The sequence below is a fragment of the Hylobates moloch genome, unplaced genomic scaffold (assembly GCF_009828535.3).
Source record: "Hylobates moloch isolate HMO894 unplaced genomic scaffold, HMol_V3 SCAFFOLD_4, whole genome shotgun sequence".
In the NCBI taxonomy this organism is placed as follows: Eukaryota; Metazoa; Chordata; class Mammalia; order Primates; family Hylobatidae; genus Hylobates; species Hylobates moloch.
This window is the reverse complement of record NW_026652279.1, coordinates 121,290,830-121,306,878: the sequence shown is the minus strand read 5'-3', so window position 1 is coordinate 121,306,878 and position 16,049 is coordinate 121,290,830. Positions and strand designations below refer to the sequence as shown.

The 16,049-nt window shown below is 33.7% G+C and overlaps 1 protein-coding gene across 8 annotated transcripts in view; it reads left to right on the top strand.

Moving 5' to 3' along the window:
• Nucleotides 1-16,049, top strand: part of DIAPH3 (diaphanous related formin 3) — a 502,965-nt gene that overhangs the window by 180,848 nt on the left and 306,068 nt on the right. For all 8 annotated transcript variants that reach the window (XM_032150983.2, XM_058437956.1, XM_058437951.1 and 5 more), the window contains 4 exons: nt 2,818-2,882; nt 9,543-9,647; nt 12,833-13,141; nt 13,945-14,059. In XM_032150983.2, coding sequence (XP_032006874.1) covers nt 2,818-2,882; nt 9,543-9,647; nt 12,833-13,141; nt 13,945-14,059 — 594 coding nt within the window. The remainder of the gene's footprint in view (nt 1-2,817; nt 2,883-9,542; nt 9,648-12,832; nt 13,142-13,944; nt 14,060-16,049) is intronic.

Here is a 16,049-nt window from a genome sequence, read left to right as displayed (position 1 = left end):
TTGTCAAAACTGTTTTCATAATAGCACAAAAACATTATTTGCCTTTTTTATTCGGTTGGTATTTTGCACTGGTGGTGCAGAACAATGGTGAGTAAAACTCCTGGCACTTTGTTATGAATCAAGGCAGTGGCACTAAACTGTGGGAGTAGTCATTGTCATCTTTACTGTCAATAAAACAACAAAAACTGCCATTTTTTACTTAAGAATGCCTTTGATAAGGTCCTAAAATTGTTAACTTTATTAAAGCCTGACCCTTGCGTACACATTGTTTTTATATTCTGTGTTAACAAGTGGGATTTATACATACAGTACTTCTGCTGCATATGACCAGTGCCTGATGTTACAAATTCTCCATAGGCAAAAGATCTATTAAAAGAGTTCAATAAGAAAATATTTGTGTAATTGAGTTGCAAGCAGAATTGCCTGTCCCCACGAAGCCTTTTTTTTTTTTTTTTTTAAACTTGGAATGACTCATACAGACGACGGCTTCTGTAACTTGAGAGTTTTTCTTTCTTTTCTTTTTTTTTTTTTTTTTAAAGATAAAGCATTATTATTTAGTGTTGTAACATTTGAGTTTTTATTAAAGTTTTCGTCAGGCACTTGCTTTCTTAAAAATGAAACAAAGTGAGCCTGTAACTTCAAAGAAAATGGCCGATAAATATGCTGCCAACGAGAAAATTTGAGTTTTTAAGTGGAGATTTGAATTTTGGAAAACTTGTATCTGCTGCTTTTAGGCTGACAGGTTCTCAATACTAAAATTATTTCCTGATGTCACTGGTGTTATTAACCTATCTGATTATTCATTGTGATATTGTATAAAGACATGTTAACGTTCAGAACTTTTGCATGATTCAGCACACCATTCTTTCCATATGACCAGTGCCTGATATTACAAATTCTGCATAGGCAAAAGATCTATTAAAAGTGCAACATTTATCAAGAGATTTTAGAGTAACAGAGTACAAGTTAATTGATATGATATGTGATTCCACATTGTAACTACTGTTTAAGAAGTCACCATTTGTCAGATTTCGATATAACATCAAAGAAGATTACCCACAATGATTTGAAAAGGCTATTAAAATACACCTCTCATTTTCAGCTATGTATCTGTGCAGGGTTGTGTTTCTTTTCATATATTATCTGAGTCCAGGGAGAAGCATGAAATATAATTAGTGAAGAACTAGATAATATTAATGAAAATGCTTGTTTCTCTCTGTAAGAGATAAGCAATTAGAAGTTCCTGGGGTGGGGGGAGTGGGAAGAGGAAGCAGAAATTAAGAAAATGGTGCTGTAAATATGCAGCAAACTAAAATGTGGAATGATTTTGAATAGTATCTGAAAAAATGTATTCCACTGGGTCATTTAGGAATGGCAGCTGAGAGGTTTTTTTCACTGAGCTCTTGAGAAGGAAATAGAATATTTGAACACCATTTGGCTGTATAAGTGATGCGTGCTTATGTAGTTTTAATAAATTAATTGTATTTACTGATTTTTAAATACTTAGAATAAACTCATAAGTAAATACAAAAGATTTAAATACAGAAGAGAATGTCATTGTATTTCTATGAATAGGTGAAAGAAGAACCAAAGTTGGGCAGTAGGGGAGAAAAGTATTGGAAAGCATAAGGCACAGATAATTTGACATACTATGGCAAGAATTTTAAGTTATTGTTAATGTAATGAGAATCAAAATTAAATATTTCGTGCTCTGGAGCAATCCAGTTTAGTAAATAAAATATCAAAAATTAGGATTAGAGAACAAACACCGTCTTAATCTTTTATAATAGAAAGTTATCTATAATGTCTTAAATAGATAAATCAAGAAATAATAGTTATGTACATTTTATTTAGAGTTAAGAAACTAACCACCAAAATAATCTAGTATAGAAATGGTAATAAGAGATTGCATTTAGGAAGTGTGATTAAGATTTGGATGCAGTAACTTTGTTGACTTATTTTTTATTATAAATTCTTCTGTAATATATTTTTATAAACCTTGTTCGTGTATCGCTTTCATTTAATAAAAAAGAAGGGATAACATGTATTATGGGAAATCCATATGAATTACTTCTATATTGTGTTCTATCATGTATTTATATCATAACTTATTTAAGCAGTTCATTACTGATGGGCATTTAAGTTATTTTCAGTTTTTTTTTTTTTTGCTAACACCAAAAAATATTTTAATGAGTTTTCAGGCCTAATGGCCAAGTCTCAGAAATGGAATTGCTAGGTTAAAAGAAAATCCATATTTACAATTTTAGTACATATTGCCTAGTTTTTCACCAGCAAAGTTCTTAGTTTTTACTATTGGTTTCCTCATGTCAACTCCAACACTTGGCATTATCAGTCATTTAATCTTCACATTCATATTGCTAATTTTCATATCGTTAGGGAATAATAAACATTTATTCATCTGTTTTGGTGATTTTTTAGTATCAATTTTTCTAATTTTCTGTTTATTACTGTTGCCTGTTATTTTTTAAGCTTGTTTAGACATCATCTTTTTTCTTGAAAATATGTACGAATTGGTGATAGAAACATTTGAGTGTCATTACAATTGAACGTCTCCTTTTGCCTGCTAGAAGTTTAAAATTGTTACTGAGTTTGGCTTTTCCTTTGTTTTCTGTTTTCTGGTATCATGCTTAGAAAAGCCTTTTTGATTTCAACATTATAATATTTTTTTCCATTTTGTTTATTACTGGAGTGTTAGTATTTAATTATTTTCTATGATATTTTTTCTTTCTAAACTTTTGAAGTCATAATAAGTTTAAGAACTTTCACATTAAAAATTTCCTGTCATTGCAATTTTAGACATTTGCATAGATCAAGCAAAACTAGAAGAGTTTGAAGAGAAAGCATCAGAACTTTACAAGAAAGTAAGTAGTTTTGACTAACTTTATAGTATTCTGTGGGGAACCACTGCAGGCATGCTTCTGCCTCAGGGAATTTGCTTGTTATTGCTTCTTTCTTCTTTATCTGCTTCAGGTGTGTGCATAGATGCCATCCACCAAGGAGGACTTCATAGACCATTGTATCTAAAAAATCTTAACTCCCCACTCCCAACCTTGACCTTCCCTATTTTTCTTTCCTTATTTTTCTTTGAATATATTTATCATCATCTGACATGCTACATAGTTTATGTATTTATGTATGAATGACTTATCTGTTTCACCCCAAGAGTAAACTTTGAGGCATTTTGTTTGTTTTATTCACTATCCCTGCACCAAGAACAATTCTTGGTCCTTTGTAAGAACTAAAAAGATAGTTTTTGAATGAGTGGATGATGGAGCAAAATGTATGTAATCGAAATTTTAAGATTGTGGTAATTCTTAAGAAATCATATTATTTAGGCCCTTAAGAATGAAATCATATATAAAAATTTGAAGAGAAAAGTTAACTTGCTTTTAGTTTTGATTAAAGTTGCTTCATTATATTAAGTCGAACTTTATAAAATTGCCATTTTCATAGGTCATAGCTATCGGATATTACCAGTTTTGTTTCAACTCAGTAGTATTTCTTTTTTTTTTTTTTTTTTTGAGAAGGAGTCTTGCTCTTTCACCCAGGCTGGAGTGCAGTGGCGCAATCTCGGCTCACTGCAGGCTCCGCCCCCCCGAGGTTCACGCCATTCTCCTGCCTTAGCCTCCCACGTAGCTGGGACTACAGGCGCCCGCCACCTCGCCCGGCTAATTTTTTGTATTTTTGGTAGAGACGGTGTTTCACTGTGTTAGCCAGGATAGTCTCGATATCCTGACCTCGTGATCCACCCTCCTCGGCCTCCCAAAGTGCTGGGATTACAGGCATGAGCCACCGCGCCCGGCCTTCAACTCAGTAGTATTTTTAACCATCCTGCCAATTCCTTACTTTTCTTTAACCCATTTATGCCTGAGATTGCAATTTTTTTTGAGTTTTGAAAAAATCAGACGTTGGCAATGACCTTGAGCAGTACGATATAAATAACTTCCACATGCTCAACGTTCCAATAATGGAACAGTAGGCATAAATTTAAGGTACTGTTTTGTCCTTTTGTCTCTGGCTTAGCAAGTACCTATTAGACTTTTAATTTGTTGTTCCAATTCTTTGCATTTTAAATAGTCAATCTGATATGAATTATTCAGGTGGTTTTTCACATTGAAGGAGTGACGATAATTCTTACTACTATTGCCAGCATGATGAACCCACAGCGAACATTTACTAAGTGAATATTTCCTGTGTGTTAGGCATCATGCCAAGGAGTATAGGTTTTTGATGTAGCAGATACTAAATGTATCTTGAGGCAGTTGCACATTTCTGTAACTTTGAAGATAAAACATAACTTACAAATTATAGGGACTCTTTCGTAAGTTAAGAGTAACTTATGAAAAACATTATAAATGTCCTAAGGGGCCTTAAGGTTCTGACTTCACCAAACGCTAAATGAGAGGTTGTTATTTCCCAGGCCTTCGGCTGCAGGTTAGGATTACAGTTATGAATATGATATTGTTGTTGCTCTGAAGTGACTTAGTTTAGTGGGGGAAACAAATTAATGGATCATTTAAATTTAGTCTCATAGTGTTACAGTGGATAGATGTTCATGTTGTGGGGTGACCCTTCACCCAGCCAACATTGTGTTCTAAGCTGGATAAGCACTTTAACTCTTTATAGGAAAGTAGTAGTAGACTTTTAAGTACTTGATTGGATACACACCAGATAGTATAAATTTGATTTTGTTATCATTTTTAGGTATATAGTATATATGAATGGAATTAAACATGAGTGGAGTTAAAGTTTCTCAACAGATTTTTAAAAAAATTGTAGGTTTTAAATATATAAATAGAAGAAAGACCTTGTTCAAGGTTAGTTGTCTCCTTTTAGTCAGAAATTATATGCCTTAGGTATATTCAGAAAATACTATTTGCTCCATAAAATATTTCTATTGCCATATCATTTTGTATATATCGGCAAAAACTTTGTTCTGATAGCTTTATAAGGACACATGTAAATACTTTGCTTTAGGCAGGAAGCTATCATGGTTGCTAGACACATTCTTTATTTTGGTGCATAAATTTGAAAAATGAAGACCAGAAATGTCAGAAAGTATATAGAGAATATTGAATTATCAACCTTTTTGTACAGATGCACTAATACATTCACCCTAGAGAATGAAATTAAGCAGAGCCTCAACCTTAACTGTGTCTTTCAACATTTTTTTGCGTGTAATTTTGTAAGTGTAATATTGCTCTAGTAACTCTTTTTGGAGAAGGCTATCATATCAGTTTTTATAAGGTGTGCTTTTAATGGAGATTCATTTTATCCCCAAGGCTACAGTGATTTGACTATAGATGTTACAAAAATGCTAAAGCAAAGTTTATATTTCAGCATCTTTTTATAGGGGAGGATGTGGAAACTTCTTTTTTCATAAGTAATACAGTTACTTTCAGTATGAGCAAGTTAATTTAATAAATGTTCTTAGAGTGTACTCACTATGCCTGTGGTTGTTTTTATAATTTTTATCTTAAGTCCTGAAATAATTCTTTTTCCTTACGAATTTTAGTCTAGGGTTTATGAAATAGGAAGTACACATGTTGATATTGTAGAAAGGCTTTTTCATTCTTACTGTCATAAGAATGCAATTTTTTTTCTCGCTGTGTAGCAGTGAACTTTGTCTTAGTTGTCAAAAAGAGAAAATGACCTCAAAGATTTTTGATGCTGGGAGAGTGACTATGTTGACATAGTAATTCAACATACAAAGGAAGATTTGACGAGGTTGGCTCATCACTTCATTCAACAAATATTTATTTGACTTTAATTATAGATGTAAGACACTGGAAAGGTGATGAATAAAATAGAAAAGTTTCTCACATTTATGAGCTTTCAGGTCGGTGAGTGTTATTTTGACAATTTTATATTATAGTGTGCAATTGGTATGGTAGACAAACCCTATGTGGTATGTAAGCCTAGAGGAAAGGTCCCTCACCTAGTCATGGGTGGCCAGGGAAGCCTTCTCCAAGGAAGTGATGTCTAATCTGAGCCTTGAGGAATCAGTATGAAGAACAACGCGAGATAGCCAAGAAGGATTCATATCTAAATTTCTTTTGAATTTCCTATACATATCTCAAGCTGAGCATATCCAAACCAAATTTATCTTTCTTCTCCCTAAAAATATCTTTTCCCCTTGCATTTTATAACCTTATTTATTTTCCCCAAATAACAACACTTTTTTTCCAGCTTGCAAAACAACAAAACCCTGTAGTCTTCTTAGATACACTTCTCTCGCTCATTTCCTTCGTTCAGTCAGATACTAACATTTTTGGATTCTGCAGTCTTTTTTCATTTCTTTGTCATTACCCTCTCCTCCACCTCAATTCAGGAAGGTCTTCAGTTCTCGCGTGGATAACTACAATAGCCTCCAAACCAATTTCCATGCCTCTAATATGTCTTTTTCAGCCCATCTTTCACACCTGCTACTGGTTGAGTTTTTGAAAGTAAAAATTTGATTATGTTATTTACTTATTATGTATACCCTAATAACGTTCCAGGCTTTTTAGGAAAAGAGGATTAACTCTTTGGCTTATTGCAAAATTCCTTTCAACAGTTTTATTTCTGTATTCATCTCTGGCTTTATCCCCTTCAGTTTGTTCTCATACCTCTTTTTGTGCCCCTTACAAAGTATTGCTTGTCATTCATCCGTGCGCTGAAATACTAGTAAGTTTTTCAGACTTCGAGGTCAAGCATCATTCCTCCAGGAATCATTCCCCAGCTTTCAATCTCTCTCTGTCTCTCTCTTTATTGCTGGTATTTTTAATGGATTTAGGGTTGTTAGTTTGCTTTTACTTCTCCACCAGCCACTGTGTTGACTAAAAGTACACTGACCATATTCTGTTTAACTGTGTCTCCAGAACCTACCACTCTGAGGGGGCATATCTCAGGTGTGTTGTTAAATATTTATTGCATACTGGGAAATAGGTAGATTAGGGCCAGATCCTAGAGGGTCCTTAGATAGTAATGATTATAATGAAGTCACTGATAGTTTAAGAACAAAGGAGTCATGTTATTTGAGCTGCCCTTTACAGAGAATAGCAACATTCAAAAAACAAATCTTGTAGGGGGAAACATGTTTGGTTTTGAAAATATGTTTTCTCGTCCGTCTTGAAAAGTTTTCATTAAGTGGTTGGAAATATATTCATGGACTGATTTGTAGTCTGGAATTCAGATGAGAAGCTGAGATGTTGATAGGGATTTGTAAGCCATCAGTGTATGCATGGTGATTTAAACATGGCTGTGGAAGATGAGACAAGCAGGAGAGGGGTGAGGAAAGAGTCCTATAGAGTGCCAACATTAGTGTGTTGGATTTTGTAGAAACCCATAACAGGAATTGGTGGGAGCACTCAAGGAGTAGCAGGAGAACCAAAAGTGTGTGTTGTAATGGAACATACAGGAAAAGAGGTTGAATATGGAGGCCTATTTGTAGGTGTTTATGCTATAGAACTGGCCTGTCTAATATTGTATGGTGGAAATGTTTTATAATCTGTATTGTTCTACATGGTAGTCATCAGCCATATGTGCCTATAGTGTACTTTTTAAAATGGCTGGTGTGACCGAGGAACTGAACTTTTAAACTTTATTTATTTTAGATAATTTAAGTTTACATTTAAATAATCATTTGTGGTCAGTGGCTATGATATTGAAACAGCATGGCCCTAGAGAGATCACCTAAGATGAGGCTGAGGGCAGTCCAGAGAATTTGGACTTCTGGAATTGGAATTTGGTAAGTCAGGGTTTTTAGAATGAATTATAGCTAAGTTGTGATAGATAATGACATGAATGGAGTTCAACAGGTCAGAAAAGTGAGTGTGGTTTAAGAATACCCTTTGAAAAAGTTGACTTAAGCTAAAGAGGGATTATGGTAAGAGGGGTTATAAGGAGTAAAATGAGGGATGAAAGTACAGAGAGGTTAACTATGCAAGGGAGGTGTGAAGGCAATTGATTTAGCAAGTCCTTAGGGGGAAGCACTGGGTGACAGGAGAAGGTGGGCGGACCTCTGAGACTCATGCATGGGTTGTTTTGTAGATTAGTAATTTGATTAGATTTAGGCTTAGAATCTTTTTAATTATTTAACGGTAAGAGGGGTTTGTAGGAGCTGTAGTAGTAGTGGGGAATGGTAATGTTGCTGTGGCTTAGGTCAACTGAAGGACATTTGGACAGTTTTTACCTGTTAGTTTTTGTTATCTTAATAAAGGAACACAGGGTTGAGACTGAGAGAGTTAGTAGTCTGAAATTTACCTTCCTTCCCTGTAAAATGGGAGTTAAAGCAATATTTCTTATTTCACAGAGTTTTTGTAATGAAATTTAAGAATGCTTCTTTTTATGCTTTAAAAGCTATAAAGTATGGGAAGAGATAATGCATGTGTAGGGTTAGTGAGTATGTGGAAAATCTGTTTTCTGCTCAGTTTTGCCGTGAACCTAAAACTGCTCCAAAAAATAGTCTGTTAAGTAAAACTGTAAAGCATTATCTAAACATTAATTGCAGGGAGGTGGCATAGTTTCATTTGAACTTAGACTCTAAAGGTGGGAAATCTGGCTTTTTAATCTCACATCTTTTACTAGCTATGAGGGACTAGCAACTGCCTCTTTGTGTTATTAAGGACAAAATAAGATTCCCTTTATAAACTAAGTAAAAATAAAAGCCCTTTGTAAACGGTGGAGTTCTACATTGTTGTTATTTTCCTAATTGAGGTTTGAGTGTATTTAAAATGTAGAGGCCACATTTGTGAGATAGTTGCATTTTTTTGATTGATTTTTTTTCGTTTTTCTTAAGAAAGTCAAATGCTTGTGTTTGATTGTGAGACAAAAAGGAGGTTTTTAGTCATAATAATGGCAAAGTTGAATCTATTTGAATGCAAGATGAGAACTGGTGATGAGTGGATATATAAATTATTATAGAAAACTCACTGGATTCACCAAATTTTATTGTTTGCTTTTTTTTCCAGAAGATATTTCACTAGGGACTTTGAAAAATTAATTTATCATTACTTTCCCAAAGATATTAGGAGATGTTATGTTGTTATAAGAAAAAAAGTTAGAAACTGAATAGAATGGAGTTATTTAGTAATAAAAAATATTAAAATGGAATCCCCTAAATCATGTTGATATACTTAAGATAAGTTTCAAGAATAAGTTTTTGCAGGTGGAGGGTGCAAGGAATTCGTACAATGCTTTGCTCTCCATTATTTTACACAAAGTCACAATAATATTTAGAGACTTTGAAGAAAAATGCCAAGGTTTCAGATAACTGTGGCCAGTTTGCTCTGCAGAGAGAAGGTCACAGACTTGTCTGTGGCTTTTTTCTGCCCCCTTGTGAATGAACGATTTTGGTTGGGACCTGGAGGGGCCTAGAGAAAGACTGTAAGTGACTTTTCAAAACTCTACCACTCCTTTCAAAAAACCAATTCAGGAATTTGTGTTCTACTGGTAGATCATTCGAGTCATATTTCTATAAGAAGAATAGTGCTTTTCATTTTCATCTTTCTGTTTTTGTTATTATTTTTAATTTGTTTCAGTTTGAAAAAGAGTTTACCGACCACCAAGAAACTCAGGTTGAATTGCAGAAAAAAGAGGCAAAGATTAATGAGCTTCAAGCAGAGCTACAAGCTTTTAAGACTCAGGTAAAATTCCACTCTGAGTGAACTTGGGTATTAAAAACACAGTGAGGGAGCAAAGGTTATGTTATATCTTCATAGTATCAAAATGTTTAAACTTTAATTTTGCTTGTATATTTTTGTAGCATTATTTGTACTGTGTTTTGCTATTTTTTGTCATTTTTTTCTGTATGTATTTATATCTAAGCTTTTACTAATTAATCTGCTTTCTTATGTTTTGTTAGGGTTTTGTTCCTAATGTCACATGTTTCCTAAGTAATTAAGCATAAAGAGTAAGAAAATCTTTTACTCTCAGATTTGTTATTCATCACTGATCTTTATCCCACTACAGGAAATTATTGCTCAAGGTATTTATTTTTCAAAACCTTCAGCCTAGAGGTCCCTTGCAGTAAAAGATAACCTCTAGCTGAATGAGAACATTTTCTGATAATTTTTCAATTTCCAAAGTAAACAGATTTAAAACATGACAAAAAGGAGAGTAAATCTGGATTACGAAGCAGATAGCTCCTATGCACCCTCTACACATAAAACATTTAGATAGCAAGAAATACATCATCTGCATGCTTTATGTGGATGTAAGTAAGGAGGTAGAATATTCATAGCTAAATTTCTTCATGTAGATTTACGTACAGGATGATGAGCAATAAGTATAGTTTTGCTATTTTCCTTTCATCCTAATTTACGGTTATGTTGAAATAGTCTCAGGTATACTATATCCTGTCTTATTGGCAATTTTGTTTTCTTTTAAATGCTTAGTGGATAGTTTTGTTGCTGAGGCTGTCTGGAGATAGCTATCTGTTAGTATTCAATTTTAGAAAAAAATTAAAATCTCCTATCTACAAGAAAATTATTCTCATTCATCTTCTTTCTTTAGTGCTGCAAGAGGGAAGTATCACATTTTATTGAATTTTTTTTAATCTTTCCCATATGGCTCCTTGTCTCTCATATTGAAAGAAACATTTGATTGTGTCTGTACTTCAGACTGGGTTACAGACAGTGGCTGAAATATTTATAACAAGTTTTTCTTGGTCTGGGGTAATGTAAATTTAAGAACTTTCTTTTCTTTTTAATTATGTTCAGTTGAAGGTTTATTTGTAAATCTTCTCCAGAAAATTCCAGTTTATAAAAAATGTTTCCACCATTTTTGGATAAGTTATTGCTGCATAGTGCTTTTACATAAAATGGGAATAACTGTATGTTTTGAAAGTGAAATTAAATCAAGGAATCTCCTAAATTGTTCTAAATTGTATACAGTGATGACCCATGTTTATGGCTATGAGAAGAAAAGCTAGAATTAGATAGTTAATATTGGCCACCATATTCATGTTTGAACAACTGACAAATTCTTTCTTTAGATTCTGGCTTATTTCTTATGAAATGTGGGCATTTATCTTAAGATCCTTCTTTTTGTTCAAAGCTTTGCTGACTATGAAGAGTGTGAATAAAATATGTTCTGTTATCTGTGATTTAATTCTTTTGCTCCTGTAGTCTCTTCACAACCAGGTAGTTTAGGTGCTGGAGAGACATAGTGATGAGCAAGATAGTCACAGTGTCTGGCCTCCCAAACCATATCTTCAAGTCAGTCTTCACACTTTATCAAATGAACAATTCTAGAGCAGAAATTCAGCCATATCTTTAAGACATTGATAGTTAATTATCAAATACATTCAAAGGGTATTATCATCTTTGATCACAGCAACCCAGAGTAACACTGAACTGGTTCTTCTTTATACTTAATGGTTTTGATAAGGCATGCTTTTGATTTGTGGCCTCAACTTCTTTTATAACACTGTTTTCTTTGTCATGATTTCAGACGTCATTGATTTCAAGCTTTTATACATGGTCTATTTTTCATAACTGTGCCATAAAAATTCAAAATTATGTAACATTTATTAAATTCCCACCATGTGAAAGGTAGTTAGAAGTTTGTAATTTCAAGAAGCTAATCATATTACAAAAGTTATTTATTAACCCAGAATGTCTTCTTTGTATCCATCGAAATGCATCTGTTAAATTCTTACTATGACATGGAAACATGAGGACAAAAGTGACCAGTGGACACAGGCGGTTCTTTTTCAACCCCTGATTTTACCTTGCTTCTCTGTGGCATTTGATTCTGCAAAGCAGTCTTTTAGGTGGTGCTTTCTTCATTGATGGTTTTTGACCCTGTGCCCAGTTGGCTTTTTCTCTTCTTGTCTTTCATGCATTTATCCTACGCATTTCTTCCATAGCTGTCATGCACCAGTCACTGCTTTAGGTGCTGCAGAAAGAGCAGTAAATAATACAAGATAGTCACTTACCTCATCAAGCTTATAATCTGTCAAAGAGATAAATGCTAATGATTCCTTAAATAAATTCTCACTTTTGATAAGAGCTATTGAAAAGTACAAGGTGCTGTGAGTGTAAAATGAGTGGTCAGATAAGGCTTTCCCAAGGAAGGGACCTGTTAGCTCAGACTGAAGAGGCTAGTAGGAGATGGTCAGGTGAAGAGAATGCTCCAGGCAGAGGGACAAGCATGTACAAGGGCCCTGAAATTAGCATAAGGTTGGCACATACACAGAATTAGAAGAAAGTCACCTACAAGTCCAGATAGCAGAGACCAGATCATGACCTACTTATATAGGTCCTATGAAGAATTTTAGTTTGTTGTTGTTGTTGTTTTCTCAAGTGCATTAGGACACCATTGAGAAGATCTGAGCAAAGGCATGATGTGGCAATACCCATTGAAGTCCTTTTGTTGAAATCTTATTTCTTACTTATCACTTAAATTCTTGCGTTCCATAGAACCCTGTGCATAGACCCTTTGTCGTGCTACATATTCTCTCCATACTATGAGTGAACTTCTCTGCTTCCCTGGCTTCAACTGTTCTCCAGAGACTACTGATTTTCAAATCTTCTAGATCCAAATACCCATTTCCCTCCTGGACATTTCTACCTAGATGGTCATAACTGCCTCAAAACAGGGAATTATACTTCTGGCAATTATGTTTTTATGAGGAAAAAACAACTATAATTATATTCTTAAATTAGAAGAAAAATTGTTGGAATTTTGATTTTCGGTTAAACCTTATGAAATTACTGATATGTAATTATTTTTGGTTTAAATGAATACCTTATTTTTGAGTAAAGTGCATATTTACATGTTTTGTAGATATGTTCTTAGTTATGTCTCTTATTGTTTTTTTCTCCAGTTTGGTGCCTTGCCAGCTGATTGTAATATTCCTTTGCCTCCCTCTAAAGAAGGTGAAACTGGCCACTCAGCACTTCCTCCTCCACCTCCACTGCCTTCTGGTGGAGGGGTGCCGCCTCCACCCCCTCCCCCACCACCTCCTCCACTTCCAGGAATGCGGATGCCATTCGGTGGTCTTGTGCCTCCACCACCTCCCCTGGGATTCCTTGGAGGACAAAATTCTCCTCCTCTACCAACCCTGCCATTTGGGTTGAAACCAAAGAAAGAATTTAAACCTGAAATCAGCATGAGAAGATTGAATTGGTTAAAGGTAAAAACAAATTAATGGAGGAAAATACTTTTACTTAGATCTAAATCTAATTTTGGATTTATATATACATAATTTCTAATGGGATTTAATTTGTACATACATAATTTAATTTATATATACATGATTTCTAATGTCACTTAATCAAAGTGACAATAAAATAGCTTTTTTTTTTTTTAAATATTGAGACAAAGCCCTTTCATATTGACCAAAACTTCCTGCATTATAAATACAGTGAGAGTTGATGTTGTTCCAGTGGAATGCGATTTGTAATTAAATTGATAATTAAACATTATTGCAGTGAATCCTATGTTTATGAAGTGTTTCTCAAAAAAAAAAAAAGATGGTGTTCTTAGGAAATTTTCTCTATTGATAGATGTTGGGAAAGTGTTAACTAGTTGTCAGAAGCTAATATCTAGTCAGATCTTAAGAATTCAGAATCCTGCAGAAAAATGGTTTCATGGTAACAGAAACATGGAAAATGCTGTATAATGTATCCTGCCCGTCAAAGTGTATAGTGCAGGTGAAGATTATTAGAGTCTATGAGAAAGGCAATTGAGAAGAAGCTAATTAAATCGTGTTTAAAATCCTCAACTATTGGATCATGGAAGCCTTTTCTTCCTAATAAGACCTTAACATCCTGCAGAACTTGTATCTTATTGAACATACTTTGGGGAAAAATCTTGCAGATACGACTTTATAAATATCTGCTGACAGCTATGATACTCAGTGTATGCATAGTGCTTGACCTGGGACACAGGTGAAACACTCACCTATTTATGAATCAGTCTTCTCTCTGATTGTAGATCAGACCTCATGAAATGACTGAAAACTGTTTCTGGATAAAAGTAAATGAAAATAAGTACGAAAACATGGATTTGCTTTGTAAACTTGAGAATACATTTTGTTGCCAACAAAAAGGTAAGTTTAACATCTTGATTATTTATTAATTTAACTTTAGAATTTTAACATGATACTTTTTATATACCAATTTTCAGAAAACATTATTTTATGAATCCTGTACATGATATTTTTACATTCCTAATGGGCAAATAAATGATATCATGAAATAAAGTGCTTAAAAAGTAAATTCTGTTTTAAAAATGCAAAAGGTTAATATAAAATTTTGATTATTAAATTTTCTATATAATATTATTTTTGAAGATATTCCATTGGGATAAATTAGACTTTTGTAAAAGAGGATATTTTCAGAGGCAGTTTTGGCATGAGAATGTCCTTTAGTTTGAAAAATAGAAAAACAAAACGTGTGCTTTCTTTTAATTCGAATTTTACTACCCTTTAATATTACAGTGGCTAGGGGAGCTAGGAGAGGGATAGCATTAGGAGAAATACCCAATGTAGTTGACAGGTTGATGGGTGCAGCAAACCACCATGGCACGTGTGTACCTATGTAACAAACCTGCATGTTCTGCGCATGTATCCCAGAACTTAAAGTATAATCCAAAAAAAATTACAGTGACTATCATATAATTTAATTGCTATGAGTCACATGGGATAGAAATATCAAATTTATAGTGTCTTCAAAGTTAGCTTGAAAGAGAAGTATCTGAGTAGGTTATATGATCTTTTCATTAAAAGCAATGGCATTCATTTTCCAAAATGTTTTGTGATAGGTTTTACTTGTGCAGTGTGATTTTTAAAAAATTGTTTAGGTATTACATAAGTCTGAAAATTGAACTTATTTCATCCAATTTCGTGGGCCTGCTACTTATATTTCAAGACTGATATCCACACAGAATTTTTAAGTATTATATAAAACTTACATTTTAGGTCTGTAGTGCCAAACACTTAGATTTTCAAAAAGAAACTTTTCACTATAGACTTATGCCACCTATATCCCTGGGCTCATAGAACAAAGGAAGAGGTAGCAGGGAGAGATTGTACTGGATGGATACAGGTCAGAGACCTTTGTGTAGAGGGTTGAGTTGACTTCCTAAATGTTGACTGTTAGCCAGGCACCATGCTAGATGCTTTATGTATCTGTTTAACTTGAACACAGCAGCCAAAGAATGTTGGCAGATATTTTAAAAATGTATTAGTATTCCTTTGAATGAGTTTCTGAAAGATTAGAATCTCTTTCTAAAGGGTAATTGAAAATTAAGAAATTATTAATGTAAATTAGAAACTCTCTCTAAAAGGTAATTGTAAATTAAGGTAGTTTTCTAGAATTTGATAAATCAAAAACAGTGAACAGATATTTTTGAGTACCATTTATCTTGACTAAAATATTAAAAATGGTGTATTTTTGGTCTTTGAACACAGGGAGAATTTTCTCAGCAAGCTCACCCTAGTAAACTTGTGAATAAGATTTTAATTTTACCTTTTGATTATGGAGGATCAAAATTTTCTTCGAATAAGATTAGTGTACTCTTCTAGCAATCAAGGAAAATATATGGCAGTTAAAATTTGTATTTACATGTAAAACACTTCAGAATTTCAGATTTCATAATCTGGAATTGATTAGTTTTCCTTTTGCTTTCCTAGTAGGTACAAATGGTGGTACCTAAAAACTATTTAAGTAATTCTGCCATACAGCTACTCTCTCTTTTTTTCTCCTTACTCTGATTACTTTCTTAATTAATGAGGCTCAAAAGGGAAACTTGTTAGCATGTCTTTAATTTAGCTGTAGTGTTAGCCCTAAATGAAATAATTGGACCTTTAAAAAATTCTTAAGTCATCTAACTTTAGCCTTGAGATTCAAGGTTGAAAAAAAAAAATGATGTATTTGCTCATTCTAATACTAGTTAGAAAGATTAAGGTGAAAAGGTGATCATTTTTTGCATACTCTGTATTTCCATGTCTCTCTGCCTTTGTACTGCTGGTCCTTTGGCCTGGAATCTCTTTACTTGACTTAGAGGCTGGCAGAAGACTATGATACCTTCTGTCTCAA